The sequence below is a fragment of the Lucilia cuprina genome, chromosome 4 (genome assembly GCF_022045245.1).
Source record: "Lucilia cuprina isolate Lc7/37 chromosome 4, ASM2204524v1, whole genome shotgun sequence".
Taxonomy (NCBI): Eukaryota; Metazoa; Arthropoda; class Insecta; order Diptera; family Calliphoridae; genus Lucilia; species Lucilia cuprina.
In genome coordinates, this window is record NC_060952.1 from 17469981 (window position 1) to 17491323 (window position 21343).

The 21343-nt window shown below is 29.0% G+C and overlaps 1 protein-coding gene and 1 long non-coding RNA gene across 2 annotated transcripts in view; one reads left to right on the forward strand and one right to left on the reverse strand.

Moving 5' to 3' along the window:
- Window positions 1–21343, forward strand: part of LOC124419884 — a 180066-nt gene that overhangs the window by 93374 nt on the left and 65349 nt on the right. The window lies entirely within an intron of this gene.
- LOC111676120 lies at window positions 19647–20481 on the reverse strand. The gene is made up of 2 exons (XM_023437013.2): window positions 20326–20481; window positions 19647–20264 (listed from the first exon to the last, which is right to left on the reverse strand). Exons 1-2 carry the CDS (start codon window positions 20338–20340, stop codon window positions 19776–19778), a joined length of 504 nt encoding a protein of 167 aa, XP_023292781.2. The 5' UTR covers window positions 20341–20481; the 3' UTR covers window positions 19647–19775.

Here is a 21343-nt window from a genome sequence, read left to right on the forward strand (position 1 = left end):
GTAGTGTCCGCTATTAGTTACGGTAACAAGAAAATAAAAAGAATTAGAATTTGCATCTGTTTTAAATAAAATATGTAACAAAAGTAAAATTATGCAAAAATTTTAAGAAATCTTTCATAATAGTTTTGAAAAGTAAATTTCTTTGTATTGAAACTTTCTCTTTAGTCATGGTTTAGCATTTTAGTTGCACAGTAATTTTTTTATAAAATTTTCTTCTTTATATTTTACATTTTAGTCCTTTGCACAGGCGCACACTATGCCTGCCGTTTAGTTTGTTGTTTATTGCACTTCCTTCCTCTTATGTTGTTTGTTGTTTTAAATTTTTTTGTGTTTTTGTATTTAAGAGTTTAAGTTATGATGTGCTATCTGAAAAATATAAACAAATCTTAACTGAATTTTATGTTAATAAATAAAAATATTGGTCTGTTAGATAATAGTATTTATGTGTTGTTTATGTGACACTACCACATACTTTCACTGTAGTTGTTTTACTTTGTGTGTGTGTGTGGTCTTCTCTTATGTTTGTTACATAATGAGTCAAATTGTTTGTTTTATACAGTTTTCAAGCACTTGTAATGAAAAGTCATTTACCTACCACAGCCTTAAAACAAAATTTAATCGGGTATCTCTACTAATGCCCCTGCATTTAGTTATGGAAGCATATTTTATGTACTTTTCAAGTGCAACCACGTACCACAAGCAAGGAACTAAATCCAAACAATTGAAATCGCTATAAAAATGTTGTTTATGCGTTAAAGGATTTATGACCTTTACTATTTTTGTTTAAATATTTTGAAGTTTAATTTTATTTTTATTTTCACTTTTTACTTAGAGTGTTTATTTGTTATTATCTAGTTGCTTTGGTGTTTAATGGGTGAAGTTATTGTTTATATCAAATATTATTATTTTCGGATATTTCTATAGCACAATGGGGGAGAAAGGAATTAGGTGATTTGGTTTGAAACATAAAATGTTTGCGGAGTATAACATTTAAAACTATATCATTCTCTTTAGATAAGGTTGTCCACAAGACGATGTCTCGTGTTATATATGTTTGATAAATTTATGAACTTTTCAGAAATTTACTTAAAATATTCTGTATTGATTTACATGAAAAATACTAATTTTAGTTATACATTTTTTAAATAAATACATAACACGATTGTTATGATAGTTGGACAAGATACCCTCCACCAGTCAGCGTTGTTAAAATATAAATTATTTTTAAATATGGTCCTATACTTATAAATTTTGATAGAGTCAACTTCAAAGTAATTTATTTAGAAGTAATAGTGTTATTAGCGTTCATAAGTGAATTTTGACTTTAAAATCATTTTCTGAAGAAGAGTTTGTATGGGGCTAGGATCAAAATGGCCCGTTCATACAAAAATCTTTATTGTCGTTCTATAAAACTAAAATTTGCTGACAATTAACGTAATTATAAGCCCAAAACTTCTTCGAAGGTACGGTTGTTTGGAGGCTAAGCGAAAAAATGGACCGATGGTATACTTGAAGGTGTAGGTGGAGGACCAATATTTTTTAATAAAAAATTAGTTTGTTTTTATAAAAATGTAGATTTTTGTTCGAAAAATCAAATATATATTAATTTTTGTCTATTTCAAAAAATTTCTTTAAAGTCGAAAAATGTTTTAATATAAAATTATAATTTATAGAAAAATCTGAAATATTTTTCTTAATATCTATTTCTGTCGTAATATGTATAACAAACTATTGTTAAGTATTTTATGAAGAGTAACACTATAAAAATCTAAACTCAAGAAAACAGAAAATAAATTACGATGTGTTTATGTATTTTTGATGTTTTAAAATAATAGGTTTTGACTTAAAATTAGTAAATAACCACAGAGTTCAATTCCTAAATAATAAGACTTAAATGTTCTTTTATTTATTTAAAATTTCTGTCATTCAACAATTTATTTCCGTTATATTTGTAATCAAAACAAACATAAGCATTTCAAACTATACTAATTGGGTGGTCCAATAAATTTGTTCCACCATTTCTCATGTACAAATATCAATTATTTTTATATAAAAGTCAAGTATTTGTTGATGATATTTTTCTATTAAAAATATTTCATTTTCAAGTTGTTAAATTATTGGCTTTAGGTTAAAAACTAACAAAAATGAAAATGACGCAACAAAAGAAACAACAAAAAACTTAAACTGAAAATTCCAAAACTGATTGTTTTATAATGAGCATCACTTACATTTACATGTGTTTTCTGCTGTGATATTGCAGCTTCCAAAGTACTTGATGATAAACAACAGAACACACAGATTATTGACAGAAGGAATTTTTTGTATAGAAGAAAATCTCATTGGTTTTGTGCGTGTAAATATCAGTTGATAAAATATCTATAAAATCAAATCCCTAAAAAGCAACTCAAACGAATTGCGAATAAAAGTATACATAAACTAAAAGCATTTACAATCATTGTTAACCTCTATCTGATATTTATTCCTTTAGGGCGTATAGTTATAACCACATTTATTTTTATGATATTTTCATACTTTGCTCATTGCTTCTTTAGTTCAATTTATTTTTTTTTTTTTTAGTTTAAACTTGAGAGTTTTTATTTTTCGATTTTTTTTATTACAAAACAAAAATTATGAAAAAATAAGTAAAAGATTCAAAATCGCCTGCAGCGAATTTAATTGCGTTTGTGTTATAAATTTGTTGTCCCCTTGTAAATGACGTTTTCTTACTTCTTGATAAACACTGTAAAGGAATTGAGTGAAAAAATTAAAGTTTCAAATAGATGCAATTTATGAAATGCCGAATCTTTGACTTTTCTCGATTATGATGGGGTTTAAATGGATTTAATGCCACCATATCAATGAGAATTTTTGCACCCAAATATATGAAAATTTGTTTTATTTTTATCTGAAGTTTACACGGAATATACAAAAATTTAAATGATAAAAATATCAAAGGTAATTTTCCGACTAAAATCTCAATATCATTTTTATATTATCCTAAATTATAGGATCTAGGCCAAAATAGATTAAAATCTGTGATCATTTTTGATTCCAATTTTTGGCTAAAAATAAAATCTGTGTTCTCTAATATTTCCCACAAAAAGATGATTTTTGTGAGAAAACACCAAAGTCCATTTTTGGCCTAACCTGGGACAATCTTAAATAAAATCTGTGTTTACTTTTATTTACCACTAAATATCGATTTTTAATAGATGATATAAAGATACTTTTTCTGGGCAAACTAGAGACGCCAGATCAAATATATAGATAAAAATATGTAAAATATTTTTCTCCCACAAAAAATCAATTTTTTCTGAAAGCTCTCTTATGTTTCCCATCAAAAATAAATTTTTGCTTAAAATATAAAAGTCCGTTTTCCGACTATTCTCCTCTTTTGAAATCCTAGTTACCTTACCTTATTCAATTTTATCGCAGTGTCCGTTTTGTTAAAGTGCAATACAAGAGAATCATGAAAATTATTATTTCGTTGAATGCTTATAAGCATTTGCCTGTGAATTTATATTTTAACAACAATAATTTTAAATGTTATACCCATAATATGCGCATCATTGTATTACAAACCTTAAGTATATAAAATCTAAAATATGTATACGAAAAAATCTTTTGGTTAACTATATCCAACATAATGCCAATTTATGAGACACGGACTATTGTTGATGTTTCTTAGATGACAAATCCATGTAATTCATTTGCACCCTACGCAAATACTAAAAGTGGAAAAATTTTCTTATTTGTTTTTTAATATAATTGGGTTGAGTATTTTGCGTTTGTGCTGATGTTAGTAACACCCAAAAATATTGATCTTTCCTTTCTTTTATACCCACCATTAAAAAAGATGGGATTACATTGATTTTGTCACTTTATTTGTTTGTATCACATCGAAATATTGATCATATACAAAAGCATATAAAGCATATATATTCTGGGTCCATATTAGAGTATTCAAACGTGCTGGAAACTGTGACAATTAGTAATAACTCTGCTCCTGTAAAAGGACTTTAAAGTTTAAAAGACATCCGATTTCAAAAGATGGAATTCCAAATTTAAATTAAAAAGTTGGTATTACTATTAATTTCAAATGGAGCTGAGTTCCTCTGCTTCGAAATAATATAATTTATTTCAAATCATCAAGATCACAAAGAAAGAATTGGAAATCTTAAAAAAAATTTGTCACAAAAAAGAAGTTAAAAGTTTTTGAGTCGAAAATGAAACATTTTTAAATTTAACTTCTTTTTCGTTTTTTCTCCAAGTGAGACAGGTAAATAATATAGATAGAAAATACAGATTCCCAGCTCCCATTTGATAAGTACCAAGATTAGCATTTTAAAATACATATAAATATTTAAATATTCGTTTGTAGTCCTTTAAACTTTGAAATCCTTTTATAAGGACATAAAAATCGGAGTACGCAATTCTATAAATAGAATCTATTTTCACATGCTTATCAACTTTTCCATGTGTGAATCCTTTTTTAAAATTGTTACAGTGTGTAATATGAAGAAAATTATTGTAGAAAGCAATAGTAACATCCTGTTTCCTTTTATTCGAATAACCGAATAATTTTTATTCATTCTGGATGCAATTCTGTTTGTTTTTAATGGTGGGTATAGAAAAGTCGACATAGCCGAATATAATACTCTTACTTTACTTAAGGATTAAAAATATGAAGATTAAATTTTTATTTTTAACTACATATATTTAGACCTTTTGAAAAGTACAAATTTTAATACATTAAAAAAAAATATATAAAATTTGTACTTGCTAGAAAGAACATGACATATTACCTAAAATTCCGAAACAAGTCTAAAAAAATTTTTAAATGCCCCTTTCATTAAACCATTATCGAGTAGAAAAAAAATGTACTAAAATTTGAACAGCACAAACCACAAAATATACAATAATTGTACAGAAAAAGCAAATAAAATAAAAAACCTGCAAAAAAACAATAAAACTCAATACAATTACATATTTAGTATTCATCGTCGCATTTAAGCAATAAAAACAAAAGAAAAAACATTTACAACATTTTCAATTGCAACTGTTTTTCTGTAGTTATGTATATTCACTTTATTGATTGTATAGTTGCTTGTATGCATATTTTTTGTGCCATCTACAGACATGCAAATGCACCTTGCAGTACCAACAAATAAACAAACAAAAATTAAAAGAATATACCGAAAATAAATGGAGGAAAAAGGACTATTCTTCAATTTCAATTGGCGGCATTTTATTGTTGTTTTATTTTTATTTTTTTACTGTATGAAATACCAATTACGATTGTTAGTTTTGGTATTTACTTATGTGCATTTAAATTATATTTTTATTTGAAATTTGCCGATATTTTTGTATTTATTAAATATAAAAATATGTATGTTTTTTCACACCTACAAAATAAAACATTTCCTATATTTATACTTAAATTATATTTTTACATCTTTTGTTTTTAACAGCATATTTTTTATTAGTTTTTAATTAAAAAAGTTTTAATAAAATATTTTTAATTGTAGCAATATTTATCAATTCGATTCTATAAGAATGGACATCAGGGTGATATTTGGAATGCGGCTTAAGTCATCAGTAGACCGATTTCTTATGAACTAACAAAATATTAATTTTTAAAAACCAAATATTTTTGTTTAATTTTTAAACCGTGAGCGCAAGAGTAATGTTCTGAAGAAGGCCTTATATGCGTCAATTACGAACCGATACTCATAAAGTTTGGTACATTGATTTTGTTTTGTTTAGAACTTGTTTATGACAAATTTCATTGCTATACTCGTATTTTGTATTTTAATAACAAAAACTCTTTCTGAGTGAACCCTTTTATTGGGGGTGGGGTCAATCAATTCTCATTCAATTCGGAATGAAGAATAATGTTCCTAATATAAGCAAGATTAAAGTTTGTATAAACGTTTCTTATTTCGAATTTCATCACCGTATATTATAACTCGTATGGACCGATCCAAACAATTTGGTAGAATGGTTTCGGCTTATATGAAACTTATTTATGTCGAATTTAATCACTATACTCGTACTTCAAAAAAAGTTATGACCGTTAAAGATTTTTCTTGGACGTCCACTTGTTGTATGGAGCTATCCGAAAATGTGGACCGATATTGCCCATTTTCAATACCAAACATACTTTAGCTATAGACATATATATGCAAAACTTCAACTGTCCAGCTCTTTCCATATCGTCATTTCACCAGACAGACGGACATGGCTAGATCATCTTATAAATTAATAAGATAACCTTTGTGGGTATATGACCAATATTTCAATGTGTTACACATGGAATGCCAAATCAATATACCAACCATCTTTTTTGATATTGGGTATAAAAATATATCTCTTAAAATTTAAATCAATGATATATAAAAGATAAATAATTGAGCTTCGATATATTTTCTTCGGGTATTCTACAGGCCGACAAAATCATAAAAAATTCGAAACACTTAGACTAAAATTTACATTTCGAACTATTAAGTATCGCTTAATACGAATCCAATTTCTCCTTTATATTAAATAACCGTTTTTGTTCCTATTTGAAATCTTATAAAAGTGAAAAGACATCTTCATTTATAAAGTCCGTCAAACTTTAAAATAATTAAATCGAGATAAATAAGTTTTTCATAGAATTAAAGCGATATTGAGTTTTATAGTTGTTCCAAGCTTTAGGTTAAAATATCTAGATATATAGAGATATCACGGAGGTGAAACCTCAGCAAAAAGCTTTGATTCAAATATAGATTCTTAAACGTCATGGTATGGGTTCTTTAAAGAGCAAATTTCAAATTTTGTGACTAAAATATTTAGTCATAAAAAAGGCGGAGTTTTTTTCTCAACTTCTTTTCTTAAAAATCATAAAAATCAAACGAAACCATTAATGGCAAGAGTTTAAGATTTTTAATGGTTATAATTATGTGTGGTTATTGTTATTTAACAGACCTTTATTTGTTGGTAGCAGTCAGTCGACCAGCAATAAAAATCCAACAACATTTTATGACCAAAATAAAAAATCACAACAACAACAGTATCTGAACTAACATGCACTAAAAAGAGCCCTTAAAAAATAATAATAAAATATTTTGTGTTATAGTATCTGTAAATGGCGCATTTTTAAAAGAATAAAAAAATAAATATGGCGTTTTAATATAAAATTAAAAATGTAAAAATAAATTACAAATAAATTAAATAAACAATTAAAGAAGAAAAAATAACTACACGATCAAAGTATTATTTCTTTATACAAAATTAAGAAAAACAAATAAACAAGCTTCTAACTGACGACTAATCATTGCGGCAACAATGCAATTTCAATTCCTAGAATTAAATATTCATTCGTTTTAACATTTACCATTTGCCAAAACAAAACAATTGATGAAAGTGTTGAAAAGTTCTTAAACAAAACTAGAATAGTCAGTCAGCCAAACAACCACAAAAATGATTGATATTCGGTAATAAATACATACATACTCATTCATTTGTTCGTTCGTTCGCGTTTGTATGTTACCACCACATTATTCAACAAATAATTTCAAAAATGCATTTGTTTAGTATTAGTTGGTCTGAGTTATATGCCGCAGTACTTGGCTCTACATTTGATTTACGCCATCAATTTTTTTGTGTTTATTATTTCCCCAAAGATGTTTTAAAATAAATACATATAAAAATTTAATATTTTACACTGGGAAAAAATGGTAAAATAATAAGATGAAGATTCTCTTTTTTGCTGACTATGGTTTCGAGCTTTATTCCTATTGAATTAAAAAATAAAGCTTCTTAGTTATAGTAGGACTAGTAGTGTATTTTATTCTGAAATGCATCATACTTTTCTTTCAGTGTATTTTTCATACAATTTATAAACTATTCAAACAAACAAGTGTTAAAAAATTATTGTAAAGGTTAATTGGGCGCCTTTAAGGCATCATCCTACCCCACATATCTATCAATTTTTTATTTCGAGTTTGCAATACATTCTATATTCATCATTATATGTATACTGTTTTCAAATTGAAAACACACTAAATTAATTGAGTTTGAAAAATGAAAAATTTATGTTTTTCTTAGTATAAACAAAACTTTGGCCATGCATTTTCATGATAAACCACTATCAACACTAGCAGCTTCCACAACATAGTACTCTGCCACCTCCAACGTCATCAACACCACAGGCCATGGCCAATATTTGAAAATTAAGCGCCACTTGCTTGCAGTGTTTTTATAGAGTTTGGGATGTTTAGATGTTTGAATCATTTTGTATGTGTAATATTTGTGGAGTATTGGATTAGATTAAACAATGTATAATGTACAGATATTTGTTGCATCTTGATGGTCTTGTTTTAGTTGTAGTCATTGCCACTGCTTGTAGAACGTTGGCGCCAACACTTAAATACACATTAATAAATGTGTGGCACATTTGTTACGAATACCTTTCAATGGATTTTAATTTTTTTTTGTTTTAAATAAATAAACAATATTGTAAGATTTTAGTTTTTTCTAAACAAAATAAGTATGTTCGATTTCTTAAAATTGTTGAAATTTTAAAATTTATTTGTTATAAATATATTTAGAGTTTGGATTGTATCTTTTAAACTACAATGTAATTGCGTTGTTCTTCGGATTTTTTAAGGAGTGTGAATAAACTTTTTTATAAATCTACAAAATTTTAATCAAAGGGATGTTGAAGCCAATTTAATACAGATTTTCAGTTCCTTAAACTCTGCAATTTTCTCTAAAATTAGTTTTTATGACAATTTTTGTGTTGCAATTTCAAGTTTCCCTTTTGTCTCATATTTCTCTTTATTCGAGTATTCCTAATTATATGCAGTTATGACAACTATAGTATTAATCCCTACACCACTATAGTGGGGAGGGTATTATATGTTTGTGATGATGTTTGTAACACCCAAAAATATCGGTCGCACACACATCTTGAAGTAAATCAATCGGCTCAAAATCACTTAAGTAGTTTGTCGACTTAGCTTGTGCGCATGCGCATTTTAAAGATAATTTGATTAAATTTGGAACATTTTGTAAATGGTTGAAGTCGGTCCATGATTTGCCTAGCTCCCATACAACCGTATGGAGGCTCATAACGTAGTTTTATACATAGAAGTTTAAATAACACTGCCAAATTTTGTAATGATCGATCCTCATTTGACACTAACTCCCATACAAACTACCCTTCAGAAAATGGCTTGAAGGCAAAAATTCACTTATAAACTCTAATAACTACATTAAAATTTACATAAATAACTTTGTAGTAAATGCCTCTGCCAAAATTTATAAGCAGGGAAACCAAAATATGCAAATGCATGTTTTTTGTGGTGCGTCGTATGGACTCATGGATAAGATATTTACACGTTTCAGACCAATTTGAGAATTTTGGCATCGATTGGTTAGAGCATATTTTTGCATATTTTACCCATAAGAGCATAATTTTGCATGATTTGACTTTTTAGCATATTTAAGGCATATTTTCGAGTTTTTAGAGCATATTTTACTCTTTTAGTGCATATTTTGATGTTTTCGCTCTTTTCGTTTTTATACATTTTTAATTTTCTTTTCAAAACTTTATTTAAAAAAATAAAATTCTATTTTTTTTAATTTTTTAGCCTATTTACAATATTGAAAAAAAATTTCGTTACGTTATAGTTTTTTATTCAATAAAGCATTATATTTTAAAACGGACATAAAACCGATCACTTTTGATTTCATGAGACCAATCCATTTTTATAGTTTAAAAAACTAATTATTGGAATTTATGAAAACACCGATTAAAATGTCAGTTTAAAAGCTATGAATACAATTGGAAGAAATGTGTCAAACTTTGTCGTTTGAAATATGTTTTTTGGGGACCAAATGGTTTCATGTTATTTATTGGTTATCTGAACGTAAAACGGAATTCTATTAAACTAGTTCTTCAAACTATGAGATGAAACATTTATGAAAAAATGTTGTAGGATATAGAATATGACATTAAACATTTATTATTTTATTACAATTTCAGTTTTTTTTTGAGCTTTTCAATGTTAAAAAATAATAAAAAAATTTATTTTTGGAGCATATATTTTAAATTTTAAGAGCATATTTTGAGTTTTTTACGGCATATTTAAAGCGCTTAAAACACTTTTTAGAGCATGTTTTCGGGTTCCCTATTTATAAGGATAGACCCACATTTATTAATTCGCTTTCGAAAGACCTTAGGGGCTTTAATACGCTAAACCTAATACTATAAGTTATCATGGGAATTTATCACCCTCCAGACCATGACCCTCAATTTGTTGCATAGTATTATTTTAAAAATAATTCACATTTTGAACATACTCACTCAAATATTGCAAACTTTTACAGCCTTATGCAAAAACGATTATTAAGTTAACAATGGTTGATAAAAATCTTTTTTGTATGGAAAAAGTGTGTAGTTAACCATTGTTAACTTTAATAATAATGATAATTTTAATTTGATTTCAATATTATTTTAGATATTGTTAACATTTTTAAATCTATGAAAATTATATAGTTGAGTATGATTCTCTGAAATTCAGACAAACAATATTCACATATCCCCCAGAGAGATTTCTCCATATACAAATATAACTTAACAATTCGTAAAACATTTTATTTCATCTCAATTAAAGACGAATCATTCACAAAATCAAGTGAAAAATATTTTACAATAACAACTATCTAATCCTATATCAAAATTAGTTATTTTTGATTAATCATTAGAAGGAAATATTGTCAGTTAAAAGTGATGATTTGAATCTTGACAAGGGTTTGACAATATTTCTTCAAAATCTAAAAAAACAAGCTGCAAATGCTTAACAAGAAAGCCAATATCCTCATTCAAGCTGCTTAAATACACAAAGGACATTTAGAAAAAAATTATCAAAATCCCACCAAAACCAAAATATCAAACAACATACGAACATAAATACAAAATCACAGCAAATTTAACAAATTAGTTGTTTAAAAATAAGACAAGAAACATGCAAAGAAAATTTTAACAAATACCAAAAACAACAAACACATTTGCTAACATTTAGGACGATCCAAAGCTCGTTGTACACTTGTTACCAATCAGCGAACTGTGGGTAGGTTTTTTTTTCTCCTTATTCTTTAGATTTTTTTAATTCTGCCTGAAACAAGGACCTACAACGTAACTTGATTAATGCATGCAAAAAGCTGACAGTTTATAGGCTAATTACCCACTTTTATATTAAAAAAATCTATATAAAAGATCGCCAAATCACAAGAAACCCAACAAAAATGGGAAAAAAGTCAAAGTAGCACTAAAATCAGATCATCTTGATTTGCTTGCTTCTTTTTTATTTGTTTTTTTTTTTTTTTTTTTTTTTTTTGACTGTAGCTTGTTTTTATTGTTCAATATAAAACAGAGTTGTTATCTGCGTAGACATAAGACTTTCATCTACAATCCAACACTTAACAATCCTTGAAACTTTGACTCTGTATGTAGAACAACAATGGTTTACACGCAAAAGTTTTGTCGGCTTTTTCTTTTCGTTTATTTAGTTAGTTTGCTTTAGTTTTGTTCCTCTTTTTTTTGGCTAAATTCATTTCTGTACTTGATTGAATGAAAATACATACTAACGAAATCCCAAAAACTTCCCACAAAACAGAAAATCTTAAGCTTAAGGAAAAAAGCTTAGTTGGAGGTGGAATTTTACAGTGTTTAATGCCTAAATAGTTAATGGGCCTTTAATAATTGATATTGTTTGAAAATTACTCATACGCACCGTAGACCATTCAATTATGAATCACCACATGATAAAGCAAAAGCAGGATTAAAAATCGTTGCGTGTTATCAGAATACATTAGATCCATTGGAGTAAATCCATTCGAGTGCAAACAATTTCGGAATCCGCACGTCCATTTTATAGCTGCTCTCGTAATCCTGTGTGTTCACTCAGAATACTTACCTCAGACTAACTTTTTTTGAGGAGGCTTTTCGCTCTGATACCGTTTGGGTCAACCGAATTGGGTCTTTGTTTTGTTATCCTGAGAGGAAGCTACTGTTGTGACTAGCTGTTTTTTCTGAGTCTTCAATGTAGAACCCTAAGCTAATTATGTCCCTCAAATTAAGAGCAATCCCTTTAACAACGGATTTCTACGGGTATTTGTTTTAATGTTAGGCTTGACCAAGACATTCTATCTGGGATCAGTTTTTTAAAGTTTACAATATTTAGTTCCTTTAAGAAAGTTAAGGAACCTTAATGTACATATGTTGATAATTAGCAGAGATCTTTCACTATCGAAATTTTATCGATATGATTCTTTGTAGTCAAATTTCAAAATATCAAAAATGAGGCCCCACTTATTCGGGAACAACTAGCCTTAGACCCCAAAACATTATGACAAACAAGTTGTTTTCCAGTTGCTTCCTTCTTCTTTTTTTAAAGCCCCATTTTGTTTAATATTTGTGATGAGGACAAACCAAGAAAAAACTGAATAAAAAGAAAGAAGCCTTTTGTAATGTCGTTATTGTTGACTGCAACTTATCCTTCAATTGGCGACATTATTTCAATCGCAACGTTGTGTTTTTGTTTTGTTACTTTGTCATTGTTGCTGGTGATCTGCTTGTTGTCGTTGCTGCTGCTGTAGTAGCAAAAAAAAAAAACGAAAAAAAAGTAAACATTGGTGGACATACCATTATTTAAGTGATTGTTGCATTCAATGTATTGTTGTTGGTATGTTGCAAATAATATATATAAAATTATATCAATAAGTATGTATGTGTAAGTAAGTAGTACAATACAATTTGGTGGACCATGTCAATTTTGTAATTCCACGAAATGGCTTGATCTGCAACAGAATAAATTCATTTCATACCAACTTGCAACAACTACTTATGTACATATGGATGTATGAATGTATGTATGTATGTATGTATGTATGTATGTATGTATGTATGTATGTATGTATGAGTATGTTGCCATCATCATTCCCAACCTCATCATCAACAACAACGAACGACAACCATTTCAGTATTTTATTTAACTTATATTTTTTGCGTAAAACAGTAGCTTAGTTTTTTGTCAGATAACTCACAATCCAAAAATATTTATACTCGTACGACCAAGTCTATGTATATCGCAGATATGTATATAGTACAGCGTATGTGTGAGTGTATAGAGTAGTAGAAAAGATGATGTAGGAAATATATAAAAAAACCTTAGGCTTTTGAGTTCCTATGAAGTGTATGTAGTAGTAGATCTTTAGTGTGAGTAGTAGTATGCAACTAAAAGAAAAATGGCGCACATCAACTGATTTTAAGCCGCTTTTTCTTAAACTGAACTCAAAAAGTTTATTTTTTTCCAAATTTGCGCTGCAACAAAACCAAGCTATAATACAAAAAAACTGAAGAAAAATCTTACAATCGTCGTCTTGGTTGAATGCCGCTTAAAGATCAAAGCAAAGCCGTTTTGTAGTTTTTGTTTTTTGGTGATGCTTATTTGAATTGTATGAATCCACTTCATCTACTCGCTGTATAACTACTACTAAAAATTCAATGTAAATTGGTGTGAGTGTGTGTTTGAGTTTGTAATCCTGCATGTGTGGAAAATTGCATTGAAATGCAAATTTTCAATTCAATTGATGTTTAAGCAACCTTCACTGCTAAACTGCAATAACAACAACAGCGGTGGGAGACAAGCGTATTTACCATGATCAACTCCAAGGATGATTTTTGTAAAATCAAAAGAAAAAACTTTTTAAACTTCTAGTGTTCAAAGTTTACGAGTTGTATGTACAATATTCAAATAATAATGATGGCCGCATTTATTTCTTTTTTTCTGTTTTGTATTACTTTCCTTGAAGTCATCATCATCATTTTCATTCTCATCATCTTTGCCGGTATCATTATTGTAGTCGTCATGTTGATCACATTGAATAATGCATTCATTCTCTATGTTTCTGTTGATGTTAATGTTGTAGTTGTAGTTGTTGTTTTTGTTTCCTTTCTTACATCTTAAGCCGCCAATGGTTTTCTTTTTTTTGTGTAAATGTTTGATTGCTTCACATGAAGAAATAAAAAAATTGAGCTTTTGTTAAATAAAAATGGTCTTTAACAGAGAGAACAAAAGAAAAAAATTATAATTCTTGGAATATTTATTATTAATAAAGGATTTTCAATGAATTTTTATCTATGATTATATTAAAAAGCTTAATTTGTGGCAGAAGTAAAAATATATATATATATACTATATTTTTTTTACTTTATAATAATCAGTAACACATTATCGAGAGATCCTCGAAATCTGAAACGAATATAATAAGCATACAAAAAGTAATAAAAGGGGACCAAAAAAAGCTAAATTTGAAAATTTTATAACTGTCGTTTGTCGATATTAAAACTTTACAATTTTCTACTACAATAGCACGTTGTATGAATTCGCCTCAGTATTAACCCCTTGAATAAAGTTTAAAAATACTACACTACACAAAAAATGTAGAATTTTCTAAAATTTTGAAATGCTATCAGTTCATACATACGAATTGGATAAATGCATATGGAAGGCCTATACGATTCTCTACGGTTATCCCTGATATAAATCTAAAGGCGCTACAAAAATGTGCAGGATAGTAATTTAATTCTAATTAACTTTGATATGATATTTTCTACACTTATCCCTCTTAAGAATCTAAAAGTTCAATTCGAATTTTTGACTACCAATCAATAACATATCTTTGGAACTAAAGCTTATTTCGACCTTAAGGTTTTTCAAATTAACAAGTCGAGTGCTACAGAGCTACGATTACGTAGCAATATGGTTATTGTGGTCGAGGGCGAGCAAAATGGATCAACATCCCACCAAAAATATTAATTACAAGCTATGGGCTTAAAATGCTTAAATATACATACACAATATCATATTAAGTCATTGGAGATAAGTACATACCACAATTGCTTACAAGTAATTACAAAAATCATTAAAAACAAGTAAGAGTTCTATATTCGGCTGTGCCGAATCTTATATACCCTTCACCATGATGTGTTTAAAGCCTTTTGTACCTTTTGAAGAACGAAAAAGTACCAAAAAGTCCCCATCTATGGGTCCTCAGTTAATCCGGGCCATACAAACTTAATTACATGTTCCTAGGTTCAATATTGTAGAAATTGTAAAAAGTACCTTTTGAAGAACGAAAAAGTACCAAGAAGTCCCCTTTTACTGGTTCTCACTTAATCCGGGATATACGAACTTAATAACATGTTTCTAGGTTCAATATTATAGAAATTTCAAAAAGTACCTTTTGAAGAATGAAAAAGTACCAAAAAGTACCCTTTCATGGGTCCTCACTTAATCCTGGCCATACATATTTAATTACATGTTTCTAGGTTTAATATCGTAGAAATTGCAAAAAGTACCTTTGAAAAACGAAAAAGTACCAATAAGTCCCCTTTTATGGGTCCTTACTTAATCCGGGCCATACATACATAATTACATGTTTCTAGGTTTAATATCGTAGAAATTGCAAAAAGTACCTTTTGAAAAACGAAAAAGTACCAAAAAGTCCCCTTGTATGGGTCCTCACTTAATCCGGGCCATACATACTTAATTACATGTTTCTAGGTTCAATATTGTAGAAATTGCAAAAAGTACCTTTTGAAGAACGAAAAAGTACCAAAAAGTCCCCTTTTATGGGTCCTCACTTAATCCGGGTCATACATACTTAATTACATGTTTCTAGGTTCAATATTGTAGAAATTGCAAAAAGTACCTTTTGAACAACGAAAAAGTCCCCTTTTATGGGTCCTCACTTAATCCGGGCCATACATACTTAATTACATGTTTCTAGGTTCAATATTGTAGAAATTGCAAAAAGTACCTTTTGAAAAACGAAAAAGTACCAAAAACTCCCCTTGTTTGGGTCCTCACTTAATCCGGTCCATGCATACTTAATTTCATGTTTCTAGGTTCAATATTATAGAAATTTCAAAAAATACCTTTTGAAGAACGAAAAAGTACCAGAAAGTCCCCTTTTATAGGTTCTCACTTAATCCAGGCTCTACATACTTAATTTCATATTTCTAGCCAATAACAAAACATTAGTGCTGCTCTCGCTCTGCTACTCTTGCTCTGCTGCTCTTGCTCTACTTTGCTTTTATAAACAAATTACAATAACAATATTTACCGTATTGTTATGTATTTTGTTTTTGTTTTTTGCAGTTTCTGTCTGAGCATGAATAAAAAATCTAAATTTTTTATATGAAATTTTCAGAGGTTGTCTCGGTTTTTTGCTCATATCCCCGTTATTTATGGACCGATTTTGCTGATTTTAAATAGCGTTCTTGCCGGTCGTATGTCTGATAGAATTATGGAAGATTCGGATCTCGCAGATATCTGGGGTCTTCTAAAAACTGATTTCAACAAACATACAGACAGACGGACAGACAGACAGACGGACATGGCTTAATCATCTCCGCTACCTATAAGGATCCAGAATATATATACTTTATAGGGTCGGAAAATTATATTATAGAAATTACAAACGGAATGACAAACTTATATATACCCTTCTCACGAAGGTGAAGGGTATAAAAACATATACAGCTTCTATATTATCACTCAGAAGCTGACTAATGAATTAGAAAGTATTTATATAACATATAATTAATTAAACGTTATTTCGTTGTAATCAGAACGACATGTATTAGTGACTGAAAAGTTAAGTGGTTACAATTGCAAGTCATTACCAAGTGAAACAATCGAAGGAGAAGACATTCTTAGATATAACTTTGATCTATGAACTACTTATTTAACTTAAATGTTTAAATTTTAATAAATTATAAATGTTTGAATTTTGGAGTAAGTGTAGGATTTTTATATTAAATATTTATTAAAAATTTCTCCTATTGATATGATTTTCATATTTTTTGCATTTAAGTTTTCGTTTTATACATATGTTTGATCATTGCTTTCATGTGTATAAAAATTTTAAATAAAATTTTATTTGATCTTCACGATCTTGCTCTACTTTAAATATTTGTAACAACAATATAATACAACAAAACGATGTATGGAAAACTGTAATGGCAACCTGTTGAACTCGACTACTAAACAAATAACTTGTACTTGGAACGTGCATCATAGTACTGTAAACTACTGCAGCTAAAACATACAGCTGTTGTTCATGGTGGAACTGATGGTGGTGGTGGCAATATTAACAAAAAAATGAATGAACCTAGCTAGTGTTTGGTGCTCCATAGAACATAACAATTACCACAAAATGACAATAAAATAGTCACGTATTCACTTTGGCAACAAAACGAAACACTTGCAACATAAAGGAGCCATAGTTTTATAATGAAGTTGCCAAAAAATCTAGAGAGAAAAAATACAAACACAAAATAGAAGGGAAAAATGAGATTTTATTCTAAGCAAATTGCGCAACAAACCATTTATGATTGTTGCTGTTGTTGTATGTTAGCAACTGCTGCTGCAATTGTAAAGTTTTGCTGTTGTCGTGTTGTTAAAATTATTTTCGGACTATTTTAACAATTGCAAATATTTAGTGTTGATGCTGTTGCTGGTGGTAGTGGGTAGAGCTTTAATAGTTTCTTTACACATAAAAAAAATAAATTGCAAAATTTGCATTTAAAACATTAGACCTACTGTGTATGTACATTTCTTGTCTAGGAAGATAAAATAAAAATTCTGTTGAAAAAAAAAAAAACACGAGTAGCGCCTTTAACAACATAACTGCTGCAATTGTTGTTACAGCAACATAATCTCATAGAACACATGCAATCATGTTGGTACAACACAATTGAAACAACTACAACAAATCTAAACAAAATACGCGTGCGGTTTGCAACTTTATACTCACATATACAACATACAAACAACAACAGCTATTGCAAGCGTCCCCCCTGCGAGAAGTGAAACAAAATTATGAGCCTTTTAACAGACTGTGACAGTTACAAAGTGCCAAACAATTGTGAGACTGTTGAACAGCAGTAGTCGGCAACTTACAGCATAAAATTACAACAAAACACAAAATTCAAATTTCGTTTGGCAAATGTTGTCAAAGAACTTGGCTCAACATCATCAGTATGCTGAACTTTTGTTTTTGTTACGTTTCGTTCTTCTATTTTTGGAGTCACATACAGTTAGTTGCAGTAAACAAACTGTTTGTAGCATTAAATGCGAATCACAGTTGCTGGACATGCATATGCATCCATCTGCTAAATACTAGATGTATGTAAGAGTCATGGTTTTCTTCCTGCTGTGCCAACAATTGTCAATACATAGTATAGCATAGTTCTGGAAATATAATGCAACAACGAAGCCGGACTCACAATTGCAGCATCACTATTAACAAGTTGCCTACAAACAAACAAAAATTGCATTCTAAACTGAAAACTAAAATCAAATGAAAACTTTGCTCAAATCAACACAATTTTGCAGCTTTAAGCCAAAAAAAGAAAAAATACAACAATTCATTTCGTCGAGATATTTTTCATTCAAAATTGTATTAAATTAATGAAATTGAAATCTAGAAGACAATTGCAGCTACTGGCGATTACTTACACTCATCTAGCTAAATTTATATGCGAATATTTATGCTTTTGGTTGCACACACTCTCTTCCTCACCCCTGTCACACTTTCAACAAGCTGTGTTTTGTTGTTACTGCCAACTGTTGCTAGCTGGATGTACTTTAGCTATTGATGGTGACCGGGTAATTGCATTGAGAGTTTTGACTGCCTCATGCACAGCTGCACAACCAATTTTACAAGTGATTGCAATCAATATTAAGTTTTAGGTTACTTACGTGCCACCACAGCCACAAAGAGGACTTTCAACGTCTGCTTTGCAGTTTATGCTTTAAAAGCTTAAACAGTTTTCAAATAGTTTCAATAGCCGGAAGCTGTTAAATAAAATGTATTCAATGATTATTTTTGTTGGTCTGCATATTGTCATAGATGGTAAGATGATGCTGCTCTGTATGCTTATTGAAGAAGTTAATAAAAAAATACTTTTTTTTTTCTACCCAAATTATTCTCGACTGGGATTTTAGGATGTATATAGAAATTGATGTGATTGATAGTAGTATTTTACTGTCGAAATCGTAGGAATATCTTTAATGTTTAATTCCAAATAAAGTTTATTTATATCTTATTTTACAATCTAAAACTAATGTAGAAAGTATCTCCAATTGATTCGATCGGGTATCCCAAAAAATTTTATTTTGGATAATGAGTAAAGCATTTGCTTATGCAATAATTTCATTAAATCGCAGAAGAATCCCAATTAAGGGGTAATAGTAATATATATTTGTTAATACAGAAACTAATATGAAAATCCGTTTAACGTTGAAGATGATCAGTGAACAGTAGAATAATATATCTCATATATCAATATAAATCGGGAAACAATGTAATCCTTTTTAGGAAGTTCAATACTGGAACAACAATAACCTTAGACTAGGGCTTATATGACTAGCATTTTGTTTTTGATGTTTTAAAACAAAAAACTTAAAAAAAAAAAACGCTTTATTTCTCATTAGAGAATTATTTTAATATTTTTTTAAGATTAGCAGCTGAAGAGAAGTTGCTCATTGTTGGATTCCAAATGGAACTTATTATTAAGTCGATAATTTGTTTCATAAAATTTATTTTTTATAAAAACTTTAATAATATATTTTTTCTTACAAAAATTCGAATAAAGTTAATCTTAAAATTAAACAAACACATAAGTAGTAGCAAAAACAAAATCAACAATTAATTTACCAACCATGTTCTTTTTGCATAACATGTTTATAAATTGTATACGGCACTGGATAAGGTTTCGGCACAGAAATCTTTATCTGTTTTATAATTTCAACCGGATAAGGTTTTTCTACTTCGACCGGATAGGGTTTCTCCACCGTAAATGGTATACGTTTCTCGGTAATTTCTGGAACAATACGATAAGTAGGCACCTGAATTTCTTGCTGTACGGGTACATGTACAGCATAAGGTTCGGGTATTTGTATACGTATGACATTGGGAACCTTAACAGCTACCGGATGAGGTATGGGTAAAGGTATTTTTTCAATAACTTGTACCGGTACAGGTTTTGAGATTTCCGAATAAGTTTCGTGGGTTTGATGATGTTGGGCGGCAGCAGATAATGACTGATGAGGATCTGGTAGAGAATAATCCTCGCTGCCAATGTGAGAACTTGTAACCAACGATGCAAAGCACACATACATGAGGATGGCAAGACAAAAAATCTAAGGAAATGTTTAAATATAAATAGTTTATATAACTTTAAGAAGTTCTTAAAACACTTACATTTGATGCAGCCATTTTGTTGATTATCTAAAACTGTTAAATATTTTCTACTTTAGTTTAAATAAGTTAAATTAATAATTTATGTTTTACTTAGTCGTTGTGTGACTTAATACTGTAACATTTTTCAGCCATGGCCTTGGCTTTTATGCAAAAACCTTTCCTCTTTAAAAAGCTGCTAAACGAAAAGTGAAAGATTTGTTTTCATTGTGGTGAATATTTTCATTTTTATTAGTGTTTTGTTTTTTTCACCACCACTTGCCTAAAAGAAAAAGTACTTTTGGTCAGTGTGTTTTTCTTTCATTCAGTTCGCCTATCTTCATAATTATAATGAATCTCATATTGTGCAATCAGGCATTTATTATATCATACTTCACAGCGTATTCATTTTAAAATGAAAGTACCCTTAATTTTTTGTTTTTTTTATTAGTTTTGTCTATTGTCTGCTGTTCATTTGGCCATTAAAGAAGGAACTGCACTAGACTGCACAGTTTTGTCGTAGTTTTTCCATTTCGGAAGAAAAATAGATCAAATAACAAGTGGAAGTAAAATTTTCATACAACAATAATCACAGGTAGCGCCCTCTCTATTTTTCAACGTGAAATAAAAACAAAATAGCGAACATTGCAATAGCTATTCAAGTTAAATGTGATTGAGTTACCTTTAAAAATGGTTAAAAGAGTTACCAGATTTTTAAAATTTAATCTCAGATTTTTTTTGGTAAACCATCAACTTGTATGAATAGGACATCTCTAATGAATTTCAAATGTTCACAAATGAACTCAATCAGAATTAGAATGTTCGTTTTAGGCCAAGCATAAGAAGACCTTATTTGATACGCACATTAAAAGATGTTTGAAATATTATTTATTCAAAAATTTGAAAATTCGAAAATTAGGCACATACTCAGTAAAAATAAAACGAAATACTTTCAAAAGAATCACATTTATCACCACTTCAAAAGTAGCACTAAGCGATTTTTTTACCCTCTATGCAATAAACATTATTGCGTTTTTTTTTT